Source organism: Anarrhichthys ocellatus, unplaced genomic scaffold, assembly GCF_004355925.1.
Source record: "Anarrhichthys ocellatus isolate YVR2014 unplaced genomic scaffold, GSC_Weel_1.0 scaffold5, whole genome shotgun sequence".
NCBI lineage: Eukaryota > Metazoa > Chordata > Actinopteri > Perciformes > Anarhichadidae > Anarrhichthys > Anarrhichthys ocellatus.
The window spans coordinates 15,827,990-15,852,046 of NW_022280035.1; the positions used below are offsets into that span (position 1 = coordinate 15,827,990).

The window sequence follows — 24,057 nt, forward strand, 5'->3', positions numbered from 1 at the left end:
TCTCTCTCTCTCTCTCTCTCTCTCTCTCTCTCTCTCTCTCTCTCTCTCTGACCATCAGTGTAGTAATGCACTTAAAAGTGCAGTGTTGCCAAATGTTGTAACCAATGTGTACAAAGCAACAACTGGTTTGCACATACTACAACAACAACTGCATTACCATACTGTAAGGATAGAAAGAAAAAGAAAATAATAATATGAGACATTAACATCAGATGAAAGATTTAACAGGTGACTTATTTAGGGGGATAGGGGGACACACAATAAAAAAAAACAGAAGGCAGATTTGAATTAAATCATTTTTAGATTTAGATTTATTAACATCACCAAATCAATATTTTTAAACTGAAAATTAAAGTGTTTCTACCTTCAGTCCATGAAAAGCTGCACACACAATCACACACACGTGAAGCACACTCCCCCTCTCCCTGTCTGTGGCGCACACACACACACACACACACACACACGCGGCTTCCCTGGCTTCAGGTCCAGCTGGATATACTGGATCCACGTCATGTTAATGGCATGTGTCACCATTACAATGAAGAGGGCATACTGCCCGGTACACCGCCGAAGGTAACAAATAGCCCTGGTGTGTGTGAAGCCATTTCCTGAGGTGATCGGGTGTCGTCTTTCAGGTTTAGTGACCTGACAACCTGAAGCCAGTAACAATTGTGTAATAAAAACACGAGTGAACAATGTGGCTGCCTGTTGCTGAGCAATATAGAATGATTTCATCCATGCGTATTATTTTTTTTATCCTCAATAACAGGCAACATTTCTGCATTTCGGCGTGGGTAAATCATTTCACCTGCCTTTGACAGGATCACAACAAGACACACGAGAAGTGTGCATCACGCGTGGAAATAAACGTTCACACTAAACATAACTATACGCGTGACCAGATCATTATTTGTAACTGCTCTCATAACGTGTGCGCAAACCCCCCCTATTGTTTTCATCTCTGCTGCAATCATCCAATTCCACATTCATGCACATGGGAAAGACTGCAACTACTGGTCAGCAGGGTGATCAAATCCCCTGCATGCTCCCAGGAAAAGCAAGCGTTTGTCATGCAAGTGTCTGTAATAAACATTATAGCCTTGCACAGAATCGATTCATCTGGTTTGATATCGATGTCAGTGCGCCAATAGTGGGCTAGTGGAATATACACGCGCTTTAACGCAAATATGGTCTGCGGGTTTTATTTTAAAAAAAGACGAGTGGGGAGAGAAGATGCAGCATGTGCGAACATCAGGGCAAAACTAAGAAGTTGCATTATTTTAAAGCAAAGCGTAAAGGATTATGGTGATGCTGGAGATGAATGCACTGGAGTGTCCATAATAAGGTCAAAACCGAGTCCCGCAGACGCACTGTTAAATCCCCATGCAGAAATATCACAGTAGTGTTAAAAGAATATCATAGAGATGGAACCAACCTGAGCAGGAGCGTCTGCAGTGAAGTTTCAGCTTCTTCTCGGACTCTCTTTTCTCTCTCCCAGCAGGCTCTCTCTCTCTCTCTCTCTCTCTCTCTCTCTGATACTCCGCTCGCGCCACCCGCCAAGAGAAGAATGCAGTCAGCGACGTTTGGGTTGACACTAAATAAGTATTCACACACACACACACGTCTCTCTCTCTCTCACACACACACACACACACACACACACGCACTTTCCCCAGAGGCGGAGATACAGCTCTTCCTCTCGCCCTTTCTGTTTAGCCTAATTTTAAAAAAACAACTCGCCATAGTTAAGTCCGCATGGTTCACATTTTGAACGTACCAGAGCCACTGATATTCATGTGTTAAGATCTGTCTTTATTTAGCTGATTGTCAAGCTTCCACCTGATGAGAGAAAAGAAAGGTCGTTTTTTCATTGTCTTCCAAAACGATGTGGTCCAACTTGGTATTTGGTGGACATTGTTTGCCATAGAGTGATGCTTTTTTAAAGAGGGATTTTAAAGATCAATTTCATGATTTTTGAAGCTTAAATCCATTTGCCAGAAGTAAAAAGCTAACGTTGAGCTATAAACAAACTACAACATGGTCACATGACATCACCTCACCGCAACTAAGCTACAGGCAGAGGTGTTATGTTTATTAGTATAATTTAGCCACTTATTGTTAGCAACCAATTCACAAAAAAGCCACTGACTTTGAGATGAGAGAACCTGAAGTGAAAAAATGGCAACTCATTTCTGGGTTTTAGGACTCCAAGCCTATGAAGCAAATGATACATAGTGGCCAAACAGTGGAATTACAACTTACGTGTCCGTCACATGATGCCATTGGGCCCATAGACCTGCATTGGGAGAGAGGCGTATAACTTAGTGGGTCTTTTTTTTTTTGAAGTAAATCAACTTCTCAGTACGAAACATCATTAGAAGGAGGCTGGAGCAAGGGCTGGAACTTTGGGTTAAAGGAAACACTAGTGCGCTTGCTATATGGGCCCATGAATGCAAAAGATGACTTTTCTGAATTTTATACACGGAAATCAAACATTGTTTTGCTTCATGTACCACTGAGCAACTTTCATAGGAATGAACTCTATTACAAACCACCCATACAATGATTAATATGTTGGTTTTGTGAACTGGAAAAACTACTTGTTAGGTAGAGGGAAAATATACACTGCCTACAGATATAGTGTCTAATGTGCACCAAGGTCGGGTGCAAATTGTTGGCTACAGACACCTGTGTGCTTGTCTCTGCTATGCTATGTACACCTCAGTGTAAATAGCCTCACTGGCTATTCTGCCCGGGTGCAAATAGCATGGTTGGCTTCTGACACCTGGGTACTTATAGCATCTTCCATAACGGAACAAGCGTAACATAACATTGCCTTTTTATGACCATATAACGTTAGGGAATAAGACGAATTGTCACGGTTCAGGGCTGAGCAGAGACCGACACTGGAGAAGAGATGAAGTTGGAAATAAGTAATAAACAAAAACTTAAAGCGACTCCAACCGGGAGCGAGCCAAGAACCAACAAAAAGGCAAAGACATAAATCATTGAATCAACACGAGGCGCACACGGGGAAGAACAATGACGATCTGACAACTGGAGCGGGGAAAGCAGGGAAAGCAGGGGATATGAGTGGTGTGATGAGAAGATTGGCAGCAGCTGGGTGGACCTGGCAGGTGAGTAGGATGAGTGCAATCAGGGGGAACACACACACACACAGAGACACGATGAAACTAACGGGATGTTACACAAATATTGCAAGCCAGTCAACATTGATGTAAATACATTTTTTATGGAGTTTTTTTTTTTTTTTTTTAAACAAGTCTGTAAGAACTAAACACAATATTTTTTTGGTGATTAACACTGAATGTAAACACAACGTCTGTTTGTTCACAAGAAAACTCCACAAGGCACTTTTAAGTTGAAGCAAGCTTGTTGGCGAACAGTTGCCTATTAGCGCATCCAACAAACACAGAGCGACATTAGCACTCACCTGGGGTCGTGCCTCTGGCCACCTGACAAATGTCCAATATTCACTCTCTTAACTCCGTTGAGCTCTGGTCCATCAGAGCTTCTACAGTCGATCACAGCTGTGAATGAGGCTGATCAGAGCAATGAACTGAAACAGTAAAGTAGGCTAATGATCCAAAGACTCTAAAATGCACCTTAGAGCCGAGGGGAACTGCAGAGCTGGTTATAATTCTCTGTGGGTTTGTCATTTGATATGCAATATGTTATGATTATAAACATATTCGTGCAGCTTTAAGTTTAATCATATTTTTCTTTTTGTCTCACTTTTTGGACTAAGTAAGTCAATCCCTGGCAGACAAGGCAAGGCATTTAAAATAATAGCCATTACTGTGAAATGGATGTTTTATTACGACTATATATGATTCACAGTGTTCCTGTTCCAATAAGCAATGAGTCATCGAACCTGCGTTTAGTTGACAGAGGACTGATGTGGTGGAAATAATCTCTTCACTGCTTACAGAAAAAAATGAAGCAAACAGTGAACATGAAAGTTACATTTTAGTTCCCTTTGTCTTGCGTGACTTTAAACTTCCTGATCAAAACATGGTGAGTTGTATCTGTAAATGTGCAGTTTCATGAGAGACTCAGGTTCTAGACAGCTGAAAAAATGATTGCATCTACGCTATAATATGCCAACATCTGGGGTGGTAATGGTTAGGGTTAGTTTCCACTGCCCTTACTGCTATTCTCTGTGCTTGAGCTACTTTACTGAGCATCTGCAACATCTGGCAGAAGAACTTGAAAATGTCTCAGAACAACTCCTTGTACAGTATAAACAAACTCCCTGAACAAGTCCGTAGATAAACAAGGTGTAGCCTGGAGTCTGAAGGAAGCAGCCGGTCCCAGCGAGACAGGAAAGGAGATCACCCTGCATCTATTTTTGAGGCATCAGTGTCATCAGTCCAGATCTTTTCAGAGGTATTTTGAGATTTCCTGTCGTTGCGTCACCAAATCAAAATGTCTTCATTTGGAATATTCAAATCAACACTGTCTGTGTTTGGAGAGGAAATGAACATTCCCATTCAATGAGACGCTTTTGACTCAGTAAAATAATATTTATTTTCCTTTCTTAGTACATTCACATTGGCAGATTTTTAGATTTTCATAAATAAACCAACCATAGTATTGATTATGTGTTTTTTACTGATTAAAGGCAATCTAATAACTTCAATTTTTATTGAAAATACATTGCAGAAGAATACAAGTCTGTATTAATGTGCTTTAACTGCACATGCGTATGGTTTGTGTCATTTTTCCATGGCTTTGATCTGTGCACTCCTCCAGCGAGGCATATCATTGTATGACTCCGGGTGTGTACTCTGTTCTCATTTACATGCATCCTGTTTATTTAGTCTTCTTGTATTATATGTGCTACAAAGAGCGTGTGTCTGCAGGTTTGAGTGTCTGCGATCGTGACACAGGCAGTCCCAGAAATCCGAAGCTCACAGGATACACTCATACAGACAAGTGTCTAGCACTTCTTCATAATATCCTCCGCCACTGTTCTCGGGACTCACAAATGTGTCGCTGTGATCACCTGTGAAACAGAAGTACAAAAAATGAGATCAAAACAGAACAGTGAGAAGAAGAGAGACACCAAGTGGGACGGTGGAGGGAAGATTTTCAAAACATGTTCCAGATTTTTCCTTTCTCTCTCCAGCGGCGGTTAATGAGGAGGAACAGAACGGGAATGTAAACACGCCGCCTCAAACTTTGGCTCAGCACGCCGCAATCTCAGAAATAATGGTTCCCAGTCAAACTATTTTCAATCGGACGTCTTCACTTTGCACCGTGTGGATTCTTGCATTCACTCCATTCTGTTGAATGTTATATATTGTAGTTCTGATGGGCCTCGGGGGCGAATGTAAGGCTCTACTTGCTTGCTGATATGCTGAAATGCTTCTGTGGAATTCAGTGAGCTGGAGATAAACTATGGGCCAGATGGATTTCCAAACTAACCGCTTGCTTACCTCATGTACAAACCAAGTCCTTGTGAAATACATTCATACATTCGGGCTGCATATGCATGTGCACGTATTCATTAATTTGCATGCATGTTACTGTGTGTTCTTGTTTTTTGCACAGCTCTCTTAAACCAACATCATGCTCATCTTACATCCACTCGCTTACATCCTCAGTATTTTTGTATCCCTTTGTGTGTGTGCCAGTGACTGTGTGTGTGTGTGTGTGTGTGTGCGCTCCCTAACTCTCCCATGAAGAGCGGTAGCTCCTGTAAACTGTATTTCATGGATCAGTGCCACGTCTTTGTTCTCTGTTAGATTTGTCTTATGGAGGCAGAAACATAAAGTCACACACCCAACTAAACACTGAAACAACAGGCAGAAACAAAACCACACGCGCAAAACAATATGCAGACATCCATGCAAGCACAGGTGTATAAATGAGATTAAGACACACATACACACACATCGCCCACCCATGTGTTAAGGAGATTGAGGGTGTGTGCTGGAATCTGCAGTATTTCTGATGCATATAAGAAAACAAAAACGCTGTTTAGGTATTTGTGTCTAACTGTTTAGGAAAAAAATCACGAGGGATTTGTATCAAAACGCATTAAAACACATCAAAATATAATATCATTTTGTACTTTACTGTAATTCTGTAATTCCATTTCCACCCGACCCCCAAACATCTCACTGTGCAATCAATTTGCAGTCCAGGTCACGCTGCAGAGTAAGGATCAATGAACCAATCCAGAATGAACATTTTAATCATTGCCCATTAAGATATTAAGAGCTGAACACATTCCCACACTCCAGGCTGCTGAGTGAAGTTGACCTTTTTACCAGGTTCTTATCAGTGATGAGGCGGAATAATTAGAAATGTGATGTTTATGAACGTGATGAATTGAAGCCTGGCTGAATCATTATTACATTAAGCACCTCAAACAATTGAATGATCACGACTGTGAACATAAATACTCTAAGCTGCTCTGATCAATATTTGTATATTACTATAATAGATCAAATGACAATAAAATAAATAAATGCATTAACAGCATATTAAATAGCCTAATATTGTGTGACCCATAAGATACTGTATGTTGCAGAGACAACTTAAATTTAAACCTATTCTATACAAATTTTTGTCGTCATATTTTATGACATTTTTTTTTGACAACTGTGCAAATGTTGTTTTTGAAAGGCTCAGCGCCAACAAATAGATTGAAGCAGAATATTTTGTTTCGTAAATGATGACATTTATCTTCTTTCAATAAATTACTTTTGGACTGAAGACTGAGACAGTTACAGAGACCAGGAGCACCGCGGCACTGGTTTGTGTGTGTGTGTGTGTGTGTGTGTGTGTGTGTGTGTATAAGAGAGACAGAGAGAGGGGAAGAGGAGGACTATTGCACCCAAGTGTGTGAATAAAGACACCAGATTATAACTACTGTTGGGTCCCTGAATGCAGCGCAAATTCCAGTTACATTTTTTTAATCTCTAATTTTCTTAAATTAGTCATTGATTATGTTCTGGCGTAACATCTAATGGCTGAGGAAAAAATTGTCCACAGGCCAAACTTACTTGCCGACCCTTGCTTTACTGTTTTGCATCAGTTTTACTGCTCTCCTTTCTTCAGCAGGCAGCGGTTTTCATTGAAAAAGCTCTAAAAAAACCAACTGGACGCTTCCTGTCTAGCACCAAACAGCATTCATTGCACCTCTATATGAACAACAGACCCAATATGTATAAAGGCAACTGTCATATCAACTGAGTAAGATGATATCACGTCAGCGTTGTGTGTCCATCTTGTTACGCTGCCCACAGAGGATAAAATTTAATGAATGCAGTTTTAAGAGTGGTTTTAACAATTAAAGTCAACTATGAGTTTCAAGGAGCACAGCAGTAAGAAAAACAAAAATAACTGAGTTCAAGGGTCCTTTCACACCTACCTTGTTTGGTCTGGAATCTCTAACTTTTCAGTTTGTTCCAAACCAAAAATGACAAGTAAAAATATCCCTGGTGTGACGCTATGCAATGTGAAACCCAAACTAACCGCATCAAATGTACACAATGTAACAAAAAACGAGACCCTCGGTTTAGACCAAGTTCAGGCTTTCAGGTGTGAAACGGCCCTAAAATTCTGTCAAATGTAATACACCCGCCTCATTTACTATTGGATAATGCCTGAAACTGGCACACTTCAGTACTCTGTGTCGTGGTGTGTGATGACGTGTCTGTTTGAGGGCATGTGTGTATGCTCACAGTACATCACCTTATCTTGGCTGTGTGTTCTGGCAGACTGACAGTGCAGAACAGCGTCATGGACGGTGGAGAAGAGACAGGACTTTGTCACTTTTTCGCTAAAGAAACCTCCAGTCTGCAGGTTGTCCACCACACCAGCTAGAAAGAGAGAGAGAAGGTCGAGTGGTAGTCCTTGTGTTAATTAAACCGTGTTATAATTCCCGGCTGTGTACATATTCTTTGCAGTTTCCTTTGCCTATCGACTTAGTACAGCCTAATAAGAGCTGCTGATCCTCTGAAATAAACTTGACGCCTCTTAGCACGGTGGATGTGAGATAAATGTGTGGGCTTCTATGTAATAATAACCAAAAAGAGAAGGAGCTTTATTACAGTAAAAACAAGACCCTCCCTGCCAGATATCAGTATTTTCTCTTTTAGCTTTCCTTAGGACTCACTATATTCTTCTCATGACCCAATATTGCACATCATACCAGACAGCAAACCTGGAATAGTGTTTTCTGGAAAACATTTTGTTATTTTTCTGACAAACTGTCAGTCTACCACAGAAGATCTCAACGTTTCCTACTGCTTAACGCAAGTTATATTTAAAATTGTTTCATTGTCACTCAGAATAAAGTTTTACAAACTTTACAACAACCAAAATTGAATGTTTTAAGCACTTTCTGTACAAACTACACCTCGCCAGTCATACGGACAGCTGTAAACAGTAGCATAGCCGCTCTGGCATTGGCCTCCAAGAGATTTTCAACTTTTCTTATTAATTTCATTAAAAAAAATAAAAATCTATTGAATTAGTGATGTAGAGGGACTTACTCAAGCAGCCAGCGAGAACCACCTCTATACAAATTTCCCCATAGTCCCTCTGGATCTGAAACAGAACACAGAAGCACCGAGCAAAGGTCAGACGGGGATCATTTCATTAGTCCGACAATTCAATTTACAGAAATTGAATGTCAGAGGAGCTAAATGACAACAAAAGTGATAGATGTATGGAGGAAAGCTCTAGTTGTTGCACCAAGAGATGAGAAAGGCAAAGTTAAACAAGAAGAAATGTAGACAACAAAAATAAAAGGATCAGAATCAATAATCTTGTATTTAATCTTATTCTCCTAAGGCCATCTATTTAAATCTAATTCTGGGGATTGGTTTCATTAATAGCTAATGAACTGTCTGCCAGCTTTTTCCTCTAAAAGAACAATTTATACCAAATTTAGATGACAAAAATGTAGAAATTCTTTATCGTAACCTGTTAATGTTGTCGAAATATTGAGATACACAACATTTAGATTTGTAGAACAACAAACTTGCATGTACTAATGCACATATACAAGAGGTAGAATTCCTAATGTGTGCAAGTTACTTTGACTTTGATTGAATGTGTCCCCTCCTCTCTTTGTACATGTGTATGTACAGGTGTAAATGTGATGTCATATACGTACGCTGCATAGCGTCTTCACTCCCACAGTATCCAGGAAGTTGACTGGGCTGAGGTCGAGGATGATGGCTCTGGGGAGTGAGGGGTCGGGCTCAGCGTCCATCTCAATGATGGCAATCTCCCTCTGCTCTTCCTTCTCTGGCCCCCCCTCCTGTACAGGAGGAGACATGACATTAAAATGTTACGCTTTTAGACGATAAACTGCAATCAAAGGTAATCGCACTACCAGGAATGAACGTCACGGTTTAGGGTCAGAAATGTTTGAATATTTATTTTCTTATATTTCTGTTTGACTAACAAAAATACTTTTGTATAAAAAGACGATTCTAATCAAGCTCTGCTGGTGGTCTGTACGTTTAAAAAAAACTCCTTTTGCATCATTTACAGTGACTATGTCTCTGGTCGTCCTCACCATGTCCACTGCGTTCCTCTTGGCAGCTTCCTTGGCATTTTTCTTCTCGTGCCTCTTCCTTTTGGCCTCTAGTTTCTTCTTTGCTGACAGGAGTTTGGTAATGTCAATGCCAGACTGAAAGAAACAAGAACACAACCACAGATGGTAATAGTGAAGCTCACGTCAAATCTTGCTTCCTCCTGAGGAATCCACTTTGACTGCAATGCACTTGACATTACTCCTTCTATTCTTTTATGACTCTATTTTATCTTAAGCAGAAAACACTATTCCAAATTTATATTTCACAAGTTCTTTAGAACACATGAGTAGAATATATGTATCGAAGTGTATTAAAAACAATGTGAACCGACCTACCGCAAGAGGATTACATGTCAAATGTTATCATGCTATGAGTAATATTGGGAGGTAAAGCTCATTACAGAAACACAAATGTTTATCTTTAATAGTTAAGCCAGTTCAGTCAGTCCAAGTGATCTAATTCCTCAAAACAAAAACAAAAAACATAAACCAGCGTAGAAGGTCTTGCTTGTCTGTATGAGACACAAAGTCTTACTTGCTCAGGAAGCTTGGTTCGTTCGCTTGAGGGTGTTTTTATAAAGTTAACATGAAATGAACTATTAAAGTTTGTGTTCCTGTGTTCCACAACTAAAGAACACGAGTGAATCAAACCTTTTCAGACTAAGTTTTCCTAAAGCATGAAACAAAATTGTAGGCCCCAAATCCATTTGTTTTTTTAACTTAAATGCTGATAATTAATATTTCTAATAGTTTGAAATCCTAATTTAGACCAAATAATACAAATTGGCATTTTTACAATGCTGTTAGGCATGGAAACTTGGTCAGGCTTATTCTGTATATTTTGGGTTAAATTGGCATGTAATCCACACTGTGACCCATCCACAAAAATGCAATCACAACGACGTATAGCTCTAACAAAAATACTGCACTGTGTGCACAACAGGCCAAGAACAATTCAGTCAATAGCACAGCTGCATATCGTGTTAGCTGCCAGAGTAAAATCAGTCAATGTGAATTTAAAGGATAGGTTCACAATTTTTCAAGTCTGTCTTAAAACAATCTTGATGTGACTTAAGATGCACACTTCCACTAGATTTGTCTTACTCCCACAGCTGAAGCCTCATATCAACTGTAATCTCAATGAAGAGAGGGCTGTGGAGTTTGTCCCCAATCGCCTGCATTGAAAACTCTTCACAAGGGTTCTATTAATGTGTGAACTGGAGTACAGTAAGTAAAACCTGTTTAAGTGTACATTTGGGAAGCTGGGTATTGTTTTAAGACAGACTTGAACAATTGTGGACCTACATTACATTACATTACATTACAGTCATTTAGCAGATGCTTTTATCCAAAGCGACTTACAATTCAGATGCTATTACACCGTAGGCACAGCTATGGGAGCAATTTGAGCTGTTTACCTATATCCTGTATGACAAGAGAAAACCTGTTTCCACATTGGGAAATACCAAGGGCATCACTCAGCATCAGCATCACTGTGTTACAGGGTTGCGCTTGCTAAAATAGTTAACAGATGGGCATACCTGTGAGTAAATAAATTAAAAAAATACCAAGTGAAATACAATAGAATAAATAAAATAAGAGGGGTGCGTTAAAGATACATTTAATGCACATGTACACACTGTTCCTACCGGACTATTGTTTACATGGAAATCATTCAAGAATTGAAATGTAGAAGGACTTCTGGAGCTTTCCAGTCGTTGAATTAAGTCACTTAGATCATTGGGTAAGTGATTTATCAGTGGCTTCCATACATTTATGAAGCAGTTTTCATTTCCTTTTATTTTGGCGCTAAGTCTTTCCATGTGTAGTACTCTGAATATGTCTTTATACCATTGTGTTACCGATGGGAGTTTTTCTTGAATCCAATTAGATATTATGCATTTTCTTGCTAGAAAAAGAAGTTTATCAAGAAACTTAAATCTTTGAGAGTCTAAGTCTTCTGCTCTGGACAGCAGTGTTTTTGTGATTTTAATGCCATGAATACAATGTCTACCTGGCAATTGCAAAGTGGATCAGAATTCGATAACAGCCATTCGTGTCTTCCTACTTCTCCAAAAGAAAATTGACCCAACCCATCAGCTTAATCGCTACCGGTGAGGACAGCCAGTAAGTGATCCCATATTTCCCCAGCAACTTGCACTATTTCTTGGAAAGTGATCCCCAAATTTGAGTTGTCTGCACGCCACAGCGACTGGTCGAGTAAAAGCTCTTATCATCCAGATGGAAAATTACCATAATTCATCTGGTGGCAATTTCTCACCTTGTAAACAGACACGCAGCCTCTGCCAGTCAACAACAGCTCTATGAAAGATCATTTGTGCGTCAAAGATAAGCAAGAAAGGAGCGACCCATGGCTTTGACATGCTGACATTTTAATGAATGAGCCGCTCCATTATCTCCCTCCCTTATTCAAGCTCTGCCTCTCGCCCTCCCTCCATCTTTTGTCATCTTTTTTCCTACCTTCCCTCAATCTGTCTTCCCATTTCCCCCAAAGAGACGTGACAGAGGAGGAGGAGGAGGGACCGGGGGGGGGGGGGGGGGGTGTTTTCAAACAAAAGTTTAGCGGAAGAAAGGAGAGGAGAAAATGGTGGGATGACATTTCGAACAATGTCTGTCACGGTCGTGATGTGTGAATTGGTGAAATGGCGGGTCAGTTATTAGTGTGTCAGAAATAATGTTTGCAAGAGAGGAGTTAATTGCACGGAAATTGTGACAAAAAGGATTGTTGCTGGAGGTGGTTGTTTCTTTTTCTCTTTGTGTGTGTGTGTGTGTGTGTAGCTGTGGTGTGTTTATCTGTATGTTCATATAAATTGGGGCTTGTGTTTCCATTATGGTGTTTGTATGTCTGATACTGTTTCTTGGGGGGTCCACATTAATATATCAATGTGAATTAATATACTTGTGTTTGTTTTCTGATCTTTGTGAGGACTCATTTTACTTTTAGACCTTTAGTGTGAGGACATTTCATCAGTCTGCACTTCTTTAAAGAGCTGTTAAGGATTAAGACCTGGTTTTAGGGGCCGGATAAGGTTAAAGGTAGGTTAAGGGTGTGTGTTTGTCCTCACCTTCTCTCCGAGTGCTTCTTGGTACATCTCAGCATTGGCGAAGTAGAGGGTGGCAGAGGAACGGAAGATAAGAATCCCTGGCACCTGCTTCAGCTGAAACCAATCGCTCAGTTAGTGAGTTCATCAATTAAACAGGCTTTGAGCTAAATGCTAACGTCAGCATGCTGGCATGGTCACGATGTCAGTGCTAACATACTGATGTTTAGCAGGTATTATGTTTAATGCGCTCACCATCTTAGTGTAGCGTGTTACGTTCACAAAGTTATTACAGTTCATCTTGAGAGGGACATGAATGGGTGTACCAAATGTAGAGCAAACCATCCAATAGTTTATATTTATTATTCCATTCATCTCTAGATCAGTACCCGATTTAAAGTTACATAAATTGAATGTGCCATACCTGTTCGTAGTCCTCCAGTGGCCTGTAAATGTCAGTGTCTGGGACCTGCTCTAATATGGAGTATTTAGGTCTGGAATACACACAAAACAAAGAACGGTATGAACAATTTGTCATACTTTGTGTTTGGATATGGTCTGCAAGAGAAGGACTGAATTCATTGTTTGGTGTGGTGATTGATGGCTTAATTTTCACACTGTGTGTGTGTATATTAGTGTATAATTGGGTGTGTGTGTGGCACTGTATTCCTACAGCTGTGTCCTGAAGATGACGGTGAGCATGGAGAAACCGATGGCAGCAGCCAGTCCCAGGTCAGGGTTTAATAGCAAGGTGAGGATGAAGGTGACCACCCAGATCACCTGGAGATAGAGAAAGAGAGTGATGGTGATTGACAACGGGTGGTAAAGCAAGACAATAAGTCTAGCGACCATTAAATGAAGCAGGGGAAAAAGTGTTGCAACTTTGCTATTGTTAGATGCTGGAAATGTGAAGTTTGACTTGATGGTGGCACCACAGGGAAGGCAGTCACTTAAATCCTCGAAGTGGCCTAATTAGTTTAAGCATATGAGTCAGCCTCAGGTTTATTTCATCAGCTATATGGATTTATACTGCAGTCACACGGTCGGCAGAATGGGAAAACATCCCATTTTGTGTTCACGCATTTTTTCCGTGGGTTTGAAGGTCTATCCCTGTTGCTAGCTTTGTTCTCACGCTAGCCTAAATTTGCTATTTTTATCGTGTTACATATTTCTGCACAAGTGAAACATGACAAACCAAACAAACAGTGTATAGCGCCTTTTTAATTAGTTTGTGTTAACATTTAACATGTAAAGTTTAAGCATGTTAGCAGTAGCATGTTAACATAGCAATAGCCTGTTGACTTAGTATGTTAACAAGCTAACTTTGCAGGTCAGAATGATATTTTACCTTAATGACAAAGATAGTAATTTGGTCATTTTAATCTGTCGTGCTTATTTATTTTTTTTCATTTATTGTGTCACTTTTGGGCACCCTTAAGAGGTAGCTGTGTTGCTTTTCAGTCATTAAATGAAAATTTCAGTTCAAAATTGAACCAGCAGCTTTAGTATAGTGAGTTATGTAAGTGTTAACATGCTAATGCTAAGCATGCAAAGTTTAGCTTTTTAGCAGTTTACATGCACACAGTTAGGCTAGAGTAGAGTCACATCACATGCTAGTGTAACATGCTAATATTTAGCTATCATGCTAACATTATTGAATCCCAATACAACTGGCTGTGAGCAATAATCTCTGAGAATAGGTGAGGCTGACAGGAAATGATCATCAATTTTAGGAGTTTCTTGTGCTGGAGAAGTTTTCATGAAGAATTCACTGTTTATCTGTTTATCTTTAGGTCACAAATAGCTTGTGAAGATCTGGGATTTAAAATAATATTTAATCTGTATAGAAAAATGTATGGATATGTCAGTGCAGTACATCCTGTTTCCAAAACATTAACCATTTCCTTACCTATAGTTGTTAGTACACTCACCATGTCTATTTTGTTGCTCCTCCACAGTACAGGGATATCCATGAATTGCTTCATCATGCCATGGAGGTTGACAAAGATGATGGCGGCCAGCACTGCCTGCAAAGTGAGTCAAGTTTAATATAGTTTATACGGAGAGCTCCAGTTTTGAGGCCTAAAACATGAAGATGAGTTAGTTTGCTTGAGATAAACCTCTCATGCAGGATGTGGAAGTGTTATGTGCTCTGGTTAAATAGGCTGCAAACAAATGACTAAGAGTGGGCAGACCTGAATTCATATCGTTACTTTGCTTTACAGCCTCTGATTTAATCATTGCTTTCAATGTTTTAATCATTTGTTTAAAAAAAAGTAACCAGATGCTTTAGTACGAAGCTGAAGTAGTATCTGGTGTTGGCCTTACAGCAACACAATCTCAGCTGTTGTCTATATTTTGGGAAGGGTGGTTCACAATTTAGCAAAAACATTCACTCTGAGACTTGGACACATGTGTATTCTCGTGCTTGTGCACAGATGTGAAGGCTTTCAAACACCCACACACACAATACCTTCGGCAAATCTTCAAAGAGAGTTCCAATCCAGAGCGTGATGAAAAGGATAACTATTGCTGATAGAGCGCCAGCAACCTGCAGTGAAGAGAGAGAGAGAAGATAGAGGCATGATGAATGGAAATCTGTTGAGAGATCAGAGCAAGAGAGTGAAAGAAAAAGAAGAGGAAAAGATGAATGATGAAGTGATTATTAAAGAGAATTGGTACATGATTATGAGAGGAGTCAAGGCACCATCAGTTACAGCCTCCCCTCTCCTCTCCTCTGTAATGGGCCTTAGCTGACTGATGGTGTTGTCAGGCTAAATCAGTTTAGCCTCTCAGCCAATCTGTGTTTGTGTAGGTGGACGTCAACAATGTGAGCGAAAATCGATTGCCTAAGTGTTTTTTAATGACGCCACTTCAGAGTGACGTTAATTATGACCGTTTTTTCCACATCATTTAACCTTTGAGATGGCCCAAGTTTAGTCGCTATGGGCTGAGTGAAGTGTTGGGATGAAAATACTGATCTGAATAATTATCTCATGAAACGGCCTGGTTAAGTTAAAACAAGGCATGAAAACCAATAAGCATTTTTCTAAATGTTGCTGAAATGGTGTTCAGCTATTTGGAATAATCTCAGGAGAAGCAACAAATATCATGTAAACTAAATAAGAAAAACAGTTAAGTACAGAAGTATGAAGTTTTTTCTGTATCGATACTAGGAAGGGTAAGTGTGAAAATATAGGACTTACTTTGTGAAATGACCCTTTAAAATCCAACTACCCCGTTCATTTTGAAAAATGTAGTAGTCTCAAACTAAACCTTCTTTGCTCACTGATTTCTAAAATCATACTAAATGCTCTCTGCACAGAGATAAAGGCACCCTAACGATGTATCACTCAAGGCCAGTTCAGCAGGATAATGTCCACTCATACCAACCTGAGTCTTCCCGCCTGTGCTCTCCTGAACCGTGGTGCGAGACATGGAGCAGCTGATGGCGAAACACTGGAAGATTCCTCCGACGGAGTTACTCAGACCCAGCGCGATCAGTTCCTGAAACAAGGAAACTCAGACTATTGTATATATATTTATTTATTCATATCAACTTTAAAAGGGCAGTTCATCCTGGATTCCCTCCATCACCTACCCACCTGGTTGCTGTCCACCTTGTATCCATATTTTAGGGCAAAGATTCGTCCCAGTGAGATGGCGATGCCGTAGCCAACCACCGCTATAGCAAAGGCATCCCCGATCACCTGACCAAACAGAGAGGCAGTTGGGAGAACGGGCGGCTGGAGGCTGGTAGACATGGACAAAGTGGAATACATCGCCCATTACAAACACTTTCACTTTTCACATGTGTAAATGCACATTCCTGTATGATTGGTGTGTGTGTGTGTTTCTCACCCTGAGGGAATCAGTCCCACCACATCCACTCCATATCTCCCCGCCAAGTTAACTTGCCAGGAGATGACTGTAGCAATTACAATCTGGAGACACAGATAATAAGAGATGTATTAGTGGGTTTAAGTGTTATGGTGTGTGTGTCTTAGGAACTAGCCTTCCATAGAGTATATTACAAGCCCATATACCACTGTATACTCACACCAAGCAGCTCCACGGGTATAGGAACAGGTAGTTTTTTACTCAAGTATGAGTTGAGCTCCTTAACGAGGATGAGGCCGATTATAGCGACGATACTGACCACAAGAGTACCAATGTTTGTCTTTGGAAGGAGATAGCATATCTCCAACACAGTCTGCAATGAAAGAAATAATATCATTGTTGCTTAAATGCTTATAGGAGGAAGCATGAGTGAGAGAAGTAGCACAACATTTTATTCAAGAATAGACAATGCTCATGTCAGATTCTTGTCCATCACGGAGAAGACTGTCAGTGGGCCGAAGCAAATGTCTCAGTCATGGCTGTTATGTTGTGCGGAGATAAAAGCATGCTTAGAAGAAGGATACAGATATATATTATACATTTTGTAGCAAACTATGCTGGATGAGGTTTAATTCTCTGACTTGTAGAAATCACTCAAGACTGTCCAAAATTATAATATGCTTTGGAAATAATTATGACTTTCAGCATTATTCTTTAAAATAAAAAACAAAACATGTAGAAGCCAGCAGGTGTTGACGACTGGGTTTGTCCTCACGTATATCAAAGACAAGGGTCCACTGTGTCTCACAGGGCTGATGCCAAAGGTGTATTTGAGCTGGGACACGATGACGTGGATGGCAGCGCCTGTGGTGTAACCTCGGACCAGCGGCTCAGACAGGTAGGTCACAACGAAGCCAAACTGGACTAGACCGAGCAGAATCTGCATACATGTGGAAAAACACATGAAGCTTCACATTAACAAGAGGGGGGAACAAACAGGGACACAGCAGCCATGCTGTCATAGCTAATAAAAAACTATTTACGCCCGTGCATGAAATTAAAATTTATGGAATTACAAACTGGTTTACTCACAGATGATAGCCAGTGTGTAGCTTTACAGATATACAAAGAAATACACCTGCCTAAGCCATCATAACTAATTATTTACAATTTTACCTTTCAGCCAAGAGTTTTTCTTGTATTTCTTGCTAGCAGCATGTGGCTATTGATAGTGATGACAGCATTCTGTCCCATACCCAATGGGAGGATTACTCCCAAATATTTGACTTCCAGTAACTCTAATTCACCTGAAATAATCCAGACAAGAAGGTGACGGCTGCAGCCACTCTGACCCTCTCTGCATCCCGGGGGATGATGTCAACTACACTGGCGTTGGTCACATTGTCCCATGTCATAAAGTCGGAGTCTGGAGCTAATCGCTCTGTCACCCCTCCGACCATCACACTCAACACGGCAAATGTTCCTAAAGAAGGGAGACAGAGACATCAACACATATTTGTGTTGGACATTAAACATCATATTGGATATTTTGAGAGACATCTTTCTCAATGCCACCTTGGTACTAAAGCCCAAAGTGGTAACATTTGTAACCATTTGGGTTATTTTGCTCTTCACTATTTCACTGGTTTGACATCTGTTGGCAGGTAATGTATTTACACCTACCAAGCAAAAATGAGCAATAAAAAAAAGGCAGTAGTAAAGTTGGATGAGCTTTTTCGGGAGGTTTCTGGTTCCAGAAGTAAACATCGCTTTCATTTTCCTTTAGAAAATGTTGGATTACTCACAGTTGGAGCACTTCTATGGCTTGGAACGGCATCTTCCAGATTAACCATCAGTACAAAAGATTGACAACTGTGTTGGAAAATATTTGCTTCTTTTATAAAAACCGAAAGGTAAAAGCCTGTGTTCATAAAAACTTTGGGGAGGAAGTTAATGATTCTCAAGGTACATTTCAACAAAGACACCTCCTATAAGGAAGTTTAAAAATGCTGTTACATGCGCCGGTAACAGTGTGTGGAAGCCAAAGATTGAGATGTTGAAATGTTAAATCTGTTTACTTTTGTGAAAATTGATGAATTTGAAGAAGATGAATATACTGTAAGTTTGGCGCTGTTTTGTTCACAAATTCAACTTCAAATTGTTTTGAATTTGCTGCCGCTCTAGTCCCTTTAACTGGCTTCTTCTCAATGGCATTGGTGGCAGAGGCTCAGGAATATTGTCGTATTCAGACAGGTTTTCCACGCAAAACAACAAAACATGATGTCTCAGGATAAAATGTTGAAATAATTAAAACTGGTGGCCATGGCATGAACGTATATGAACGTTTTTGGGACTGCAGAATGGGAAAGCACTTCCAGAACCAGTTCACATCGCTATTAGATTCAGAATCTGATTGAAGTCGTCAGGTTTTTAGCTCTAATTTACTCATGCACATTAACAATTATAGCTAAATACTTAAAGTTATGAGAACCATTTTTCAAGTGCTTTAAAAACAAACATGTCAAAAGTTTTCTCATGACTTATAGTCAATCAATCAATTGAAGGGCTTCAGCTAAAAAGATTATTGACTGAATGTCTTAAAACCTAAACCTGGTCGATTAGAGGCAATGAAAGAAAAATCTCTCAGTATGTTAGTAATCCTGCTATATCACGTTTTCATACTATCCACACAACTTTATGGTGGATTAATCCCCCCTTCTCAAAATGACTAGTGTGCAGACACAGCAAGTGTTGAAGTACAAACCGATTGAGATGTGCTTGGAAGTGCCAAAGATGAAGTAGAGGAGGACGGGATAGAAGGAGGAGTAAAGTCCAAAGACTGCAGGAACAGAGGCTAGCAGGGCATAGGCCATACCTGAAGTGATAGCAGAGGATATGATTTCCAACAATACAGTAACAATTAGAAAACAGCTAAAAGCAGGGAAGATATTGAGTAATGCAAAACCTGCAGATTACCATTTAAAATAAACATATTATATCAACATCTCTTACTTCATAACTTCTACAATTAAAGTTACATGAATAAACATTGTGAACATTATATTTAAAATATTTTAACATTAAAAAAAAAAAATCTATTTAACAGCAATGTCTCCTCTATTGAAACAGCGGCTCCCTTTTTAAAGTCTGTGTGTTAATGTTACTACCTTATCTTTAAAATCACAATCATATCCATAACATGAACTACTCTCATGGAGCGCAGAACAAAGTTTTGTTGAGCTGACACGTGGAGAACAGAGATGAAGGGTGTCAGTTCAATGGAAAAGAGACGGCAAACTGGTTTGTAATTAAGGATTTAGAAAGTCACTCGTGCCGATTAACGGGGCTCAGCGGGCGAACATACCGCTCCACCAGAAACATCTCTATATGCACTCATAACAACATTCTGATGACATCTTAGCTCTGATGGTGGTCGGTTAAAATCGTTTTTTGATATTGGCGTGGGTAAAAAACAATCGTCAATCATCCATTCAGTTGTCGATACACGATCTGATGGCCTGAACTGATCTTCTGAACCTCCATCCTCACCCTGCGGAAGGTGCATGATCCCCACACTGATTCCAGAAATCAGGTCACCCAGGGCGTTTTCTCTGATGGAGTAACGAGGCAGCCATGACACGACAGGAACGCTACCCAGCAGGCAGCTCTTCAACCTGGGACCAGAACACCTGAGTTTGTGTGTCAGAGAGACAGACAAGAGAAAGAGAAGGTCCTGTCATGTGATCATTAGGGGACTCACTAAACAGTATTCTTACATTTGGATAGACGTGACTTGCTGATTTTTTTCTCAGACGTTTGTGTAGCTCTGTTTTATCTCTCTATATATTACACACATTTGTTGACTTTATGTACTTTGGCCAAACATTTTGACACGCAGTAGATAAAGCAGGAGTTATTGTCGTATGACAAACTGAGCAGAAATTGTTCTTTTGATTTAGTTTGTGTAATCGTGAGCCAGATGTTCTAACTTGAACTAAAATATTCAAGTAGACCACAGTAAGTTTATTGAAGAACTCTGGAGTACGACGACTAATTTATTCAGAGAGTAATTGCTGTCTGCTTTGTGCCTGAATAAACAAGACAGGAAATGTCTGATTATGTAGAGAAAAAAATCAGTTGAGATGCACCGTAGATCAGACGTGGGGAACTTTACCTCATTGACTTTTTGACCTTCTCAGACAGAGATGGCTTCGAGTCTGACTTTTTTGCCAACTCATCCACTGCTTCTTCGTCCAGGATCTCCCTGTGCACGCTGTAGCCCATCCGTCTCCTCTCGGCCATGGCTTCAACAGGCGGCAACATCAACAGGAAGCTAACTTCTCTTCTTACAAGTATGTATTTTGGCAGAAAATCTATTCCTTGTATTTTCAAACATTATTGTCCAAATGCTGCCGTTGTAATTTCAACAATGTTTCCATTTTAAAATCATTTCCATTTTTAGAAACGACCTAAAAATAAATCTTAAAGAAGTACAATATATTACTACATCTATAAGATCTTAATCTAATTATTGTTTTTGCACATCAACAGCTGTTAGTTTCATGTTCATTCAAGTCTTGATCACGATACCTCTGGGACTAAACTGAAACATTGGATAATAATTACCTTGTGTTCCGGCCGTATTAGAAAAATATTTTTATTATATTGAAAAGATGTCTTTTACAAAAAAGCCCAGAACCTTCTGCAGCCCTGAGATGAACCAAGTTCAGTGTCGGTTTACAGAGGAGTGATGTACTGTTGAGTCTTCTATGCTGATGTCTTTTATCCGTTTTTCCAGTTCAGAGGAAACAGATCCAAGTCAAAGTCTATTGCTGCTCAAGGTTGGAATGAAAGTCTTCCATCTAAATTAAAAAAAAAAAGTTCCTTCAATCACAAGACGGCACATCGCTCTTCATGAAGAATTAATCCTCTCTGTGTGAAGTGGTCTCCGGGCTTCAAATTGAATCTGGTGTAGAGTTTTCCACCAGATAGAAGTGGAACCAAACGACAAGTCGTGATTGCTTTTTGTTGCAGCCAACAGATGAAGATAAGATTTTGTTTCGCTGAAATCCACGACGGTGAGGATTCGCTGACACAATAGGTAGATACTGTATATAATTTCCTCTTTGTCTCCTCCCTCAGTTGTCTGGGGGTGAGACAGTTATGTCGTGGCTCCTCTGCTGTTCCTTGAGACCTTGAAGGGAAATCTAGATATTTGATATTGTTGTTGAGGGAGAGGGCAAAGTTCTAACGTGCAGCTGTACTGTCGGGGTGGTAACAAAAGTGGCAGAAATTAGAGATGAGCCACATGTTTGAATATTTACAGAGTGAGGTCACTGTTTTTGTAATGATTGTCATAGATTTTTTTATGTATTGTGTGAATTGACCTTACAGGAACACAGCATGATATAAATACATACAGGAAACTAAACAAATGAGAGGTCAGATGAATGCAGACAAAAGTGTAGAAAATACAATGCTCACTTTAAATCAGACAGTCTTCGACATGTGCGTTTTATGTCTTATCTGAGTGTGATTAGATTAGTCAGCCATTTCAGCTCAGTCAGGGTTGTTCCTGTATAATCATGATCGCACCAGAGTGAATGGGAGGGCTTAATCATTGGACAGACAGATACCGGTTAACTAAGCGGGACAAACAATATGCTTTTGTAAAGATAAATGTGTTTTTTGGTCGATCAATAGGCATTTGTGTTTTCATTGCTTAGTCACACCTTTGTGAAAACCCCAAGATACATCACCTTGGACTTCCTTTTGTATGCCTTTGATTGGGCTCCTACCACCCTCTTGTCAGATGTCAGAGTTTGAGACAAGATGAGGCCACAAGCAGCTATCCAGATGGCAAAGCAGCTCCACAATGTCAACAGAGAGAATGCTCCCTAAAAAACAAGTGTGCAGAACAGTTATCATGTAGTCTGAGTTTACAATAACTATATCAAACAATTATGAAATGTGTTGTCTCTTTTTTTACATTTTCTTAGCACATACCTATTAGCTTGAAGCACAGTTCAAAACACACACACACACACACACACACACACACACACACACATACACTTCTTCATGTCCTTTAGCTACTAGAGCTCGAGCAACATTACATGTTGCATGTCACTTAGCTTAGTCCGACAGAGATGAGCCAAACAGTTCATTACAACAACCACATGTAACGTGAGGCTTAACTTACTACACACCACAACCAATGTTACATCCTGACTGAAAATACAATAACACGCAATTCAACTCTATTGCAACGTAATATCAATGTTAACCAGCCAACTTTAAGTAACGTTAACATTAGCTAACTCACCACAGTAATCCACTTAATTGGAAAGAAAACGCCCTAAACACATGTTCCCTCTCAACAGCCAGTTTAGTAGTTTTCTCTCCCTGACAGCTCCGCTCAGTTTCACCTCTTTGAAAGCAAACATTAGAAACATGTTTTTGCACTCTCAAACCTCACGTTAACCTTAAATGAGCCTCTGTAACACACACACACACACACACATTCTTTTTCTCTCTCTCTCTCTCTCTCTCTCTCTCTCTCTCTCTCTCTCTCTCTCTCTCTCTCTCTCTCTCTCTCACTCTCTCTGGAGATAGCTCCAGCAGCCTGCTCGGCTTGCGATGCGTTAGGGGACATTTGTAAATTTACGCCATAATATAACCTGGCTCACTTCCACAGTCAACCTAGGGATACGCCACTTGTACTCAGGTATTTATATGTTTGAATCTGTATATTATCTTGCCAGCAGAGTGGCGCAGCGGAAGCGTGCTGGGCCCATAACCCAGAGGTCGATGGATCGAAACCATCCTCTGCTAAGTGTTTTTCCTGGCAGTTGAGCGGTGCTTTCCTTTGACTTACACATTAACATGGACTGATGTTTTCCTATTAATGAAAAACAACCCGTCACTGCGGTTTTCATTGCATGTCTTGATTCACTTTTGAGGGTCGAGCGCTACACTTAGCCTGAACGTGTGAAACCAGCAATTATAGATAATAAAAATGACATAACAGACTTTACGAAAATGATAAGAGTGGGGAGGGCCGGCGGCAGGAATGGGGGAGGCTGTGTGTTTTTCTTCTCGCTCAATGAACGGTTCACAACTGTCTGTAGAAGAAAATGTTTTAATGCCGTAATCATGTTTGTTAAAGAGTAATTTCTTCACATCTTGATTTTGCTGACATCACAGTCTACTGTCTACAGTGCAACAACAGAGTTCACTTCTGATGACTGTGCTGTTCTTGTTCACATCTCCAATACTTCATGTTTAGATCTGATCTTACACAGTCTAACGCAACATGTTTTTATTTATTTCTTTTGCCAGTACAAGTTTTTAAATATATATTTTTTAAGGTCAGATGATCACTCGGCATATTCACTCTCATACACCTGCCTGAGAATGACTGGCACATTTTGTCATGAAGTGCAGCCTAAAAAGCCTAAAACATAGTTCATAGATATTCGTCTGCAAACTGCTGTCTTGAGCTCATGATGTGTCTTATATATGAAGACTGTACATTGTTATGTTCTGATTACAAATAGTTAGAAATACAGT

General features: G+C 40.0%; 2 protein-coding genes and 1 non-coding gene across 3 annotated transcripts in view; 1 reads left to right on the top strand and 2 right to left on the bottom strand.

Moving 5' to 3' along the window:
- The window catches only part of mgll (monoglyceride lipase), a 30,858-nt gene extending 29,291 nt beyond the window's left edge, over nucleotides 1–1,567 (bottom strand). Inside the window, exon 1 of the mRNA XM_031845294.1 lies at nucleotides 1,436–1,567. The gene's annotated coding sequence lies outside the window, so the exon portion shown is untranslated. The remainder of the gene's footprint in view (nucleotides 1–1,435) is intronic.
- Nucleotides 1,568–4,934: 3,367 nt separating this feature from the next.
- Nucleotides 4,935–20,787, bottom strand: slc26a6.2 (solute carrier family 26 member 6, tandem duplicate 2). Its single transcript, XM_031845886.1, has 19 exons — nucleotides 20,660–20,787; nucleotides 20,035–20,174; nucleotides 19,250–19,360; nucleotides 17,793–17,968; nucleotides 17,261–17,425; nucleotides 16,706–16,858; nucleotides 16,507–16,589; nucleotides 16,251–16,398; nucleotides 16,039–16,152; nucleotides 15,119–15,196; nucleotides 14,577–14,672; nucleotides 13,319–13,425; nucleotides 13,070–13,139; nucleotides 12,670–12,762; nucleotides 9,566–9,679; nucleotides 9,158–9,304; nucleotides 8,532–8,586; nucleotides 7,719–7,856; nucleotides 4,935–5,029 (listed from the first exon to the last, which is right to left on the bottom strand). The coding sequence occupies exons 1-19, from the start codon at nucleotides 20,785–20,787 to the stop codon at nucleotides 4,935–4,937; spliced, it is 2,211 nt and encodes a 736-aa protein (XP_031701746.1).
- A 2,460-nt stretch (nucleotides 20,788–23,247) lies between these two features.
- Nucleotides 23,248–23,319, top strand: trnam-cau (transfer RNA methionine (anticodon CAU)). Its single transcript has one exon. It is a non-coding gene; the product is annotated as a tRNA-Met (tRNA).
- The last annotated feature ends 738 nt before the right edge of the window (nucleotides 23,320–24,057 follow it).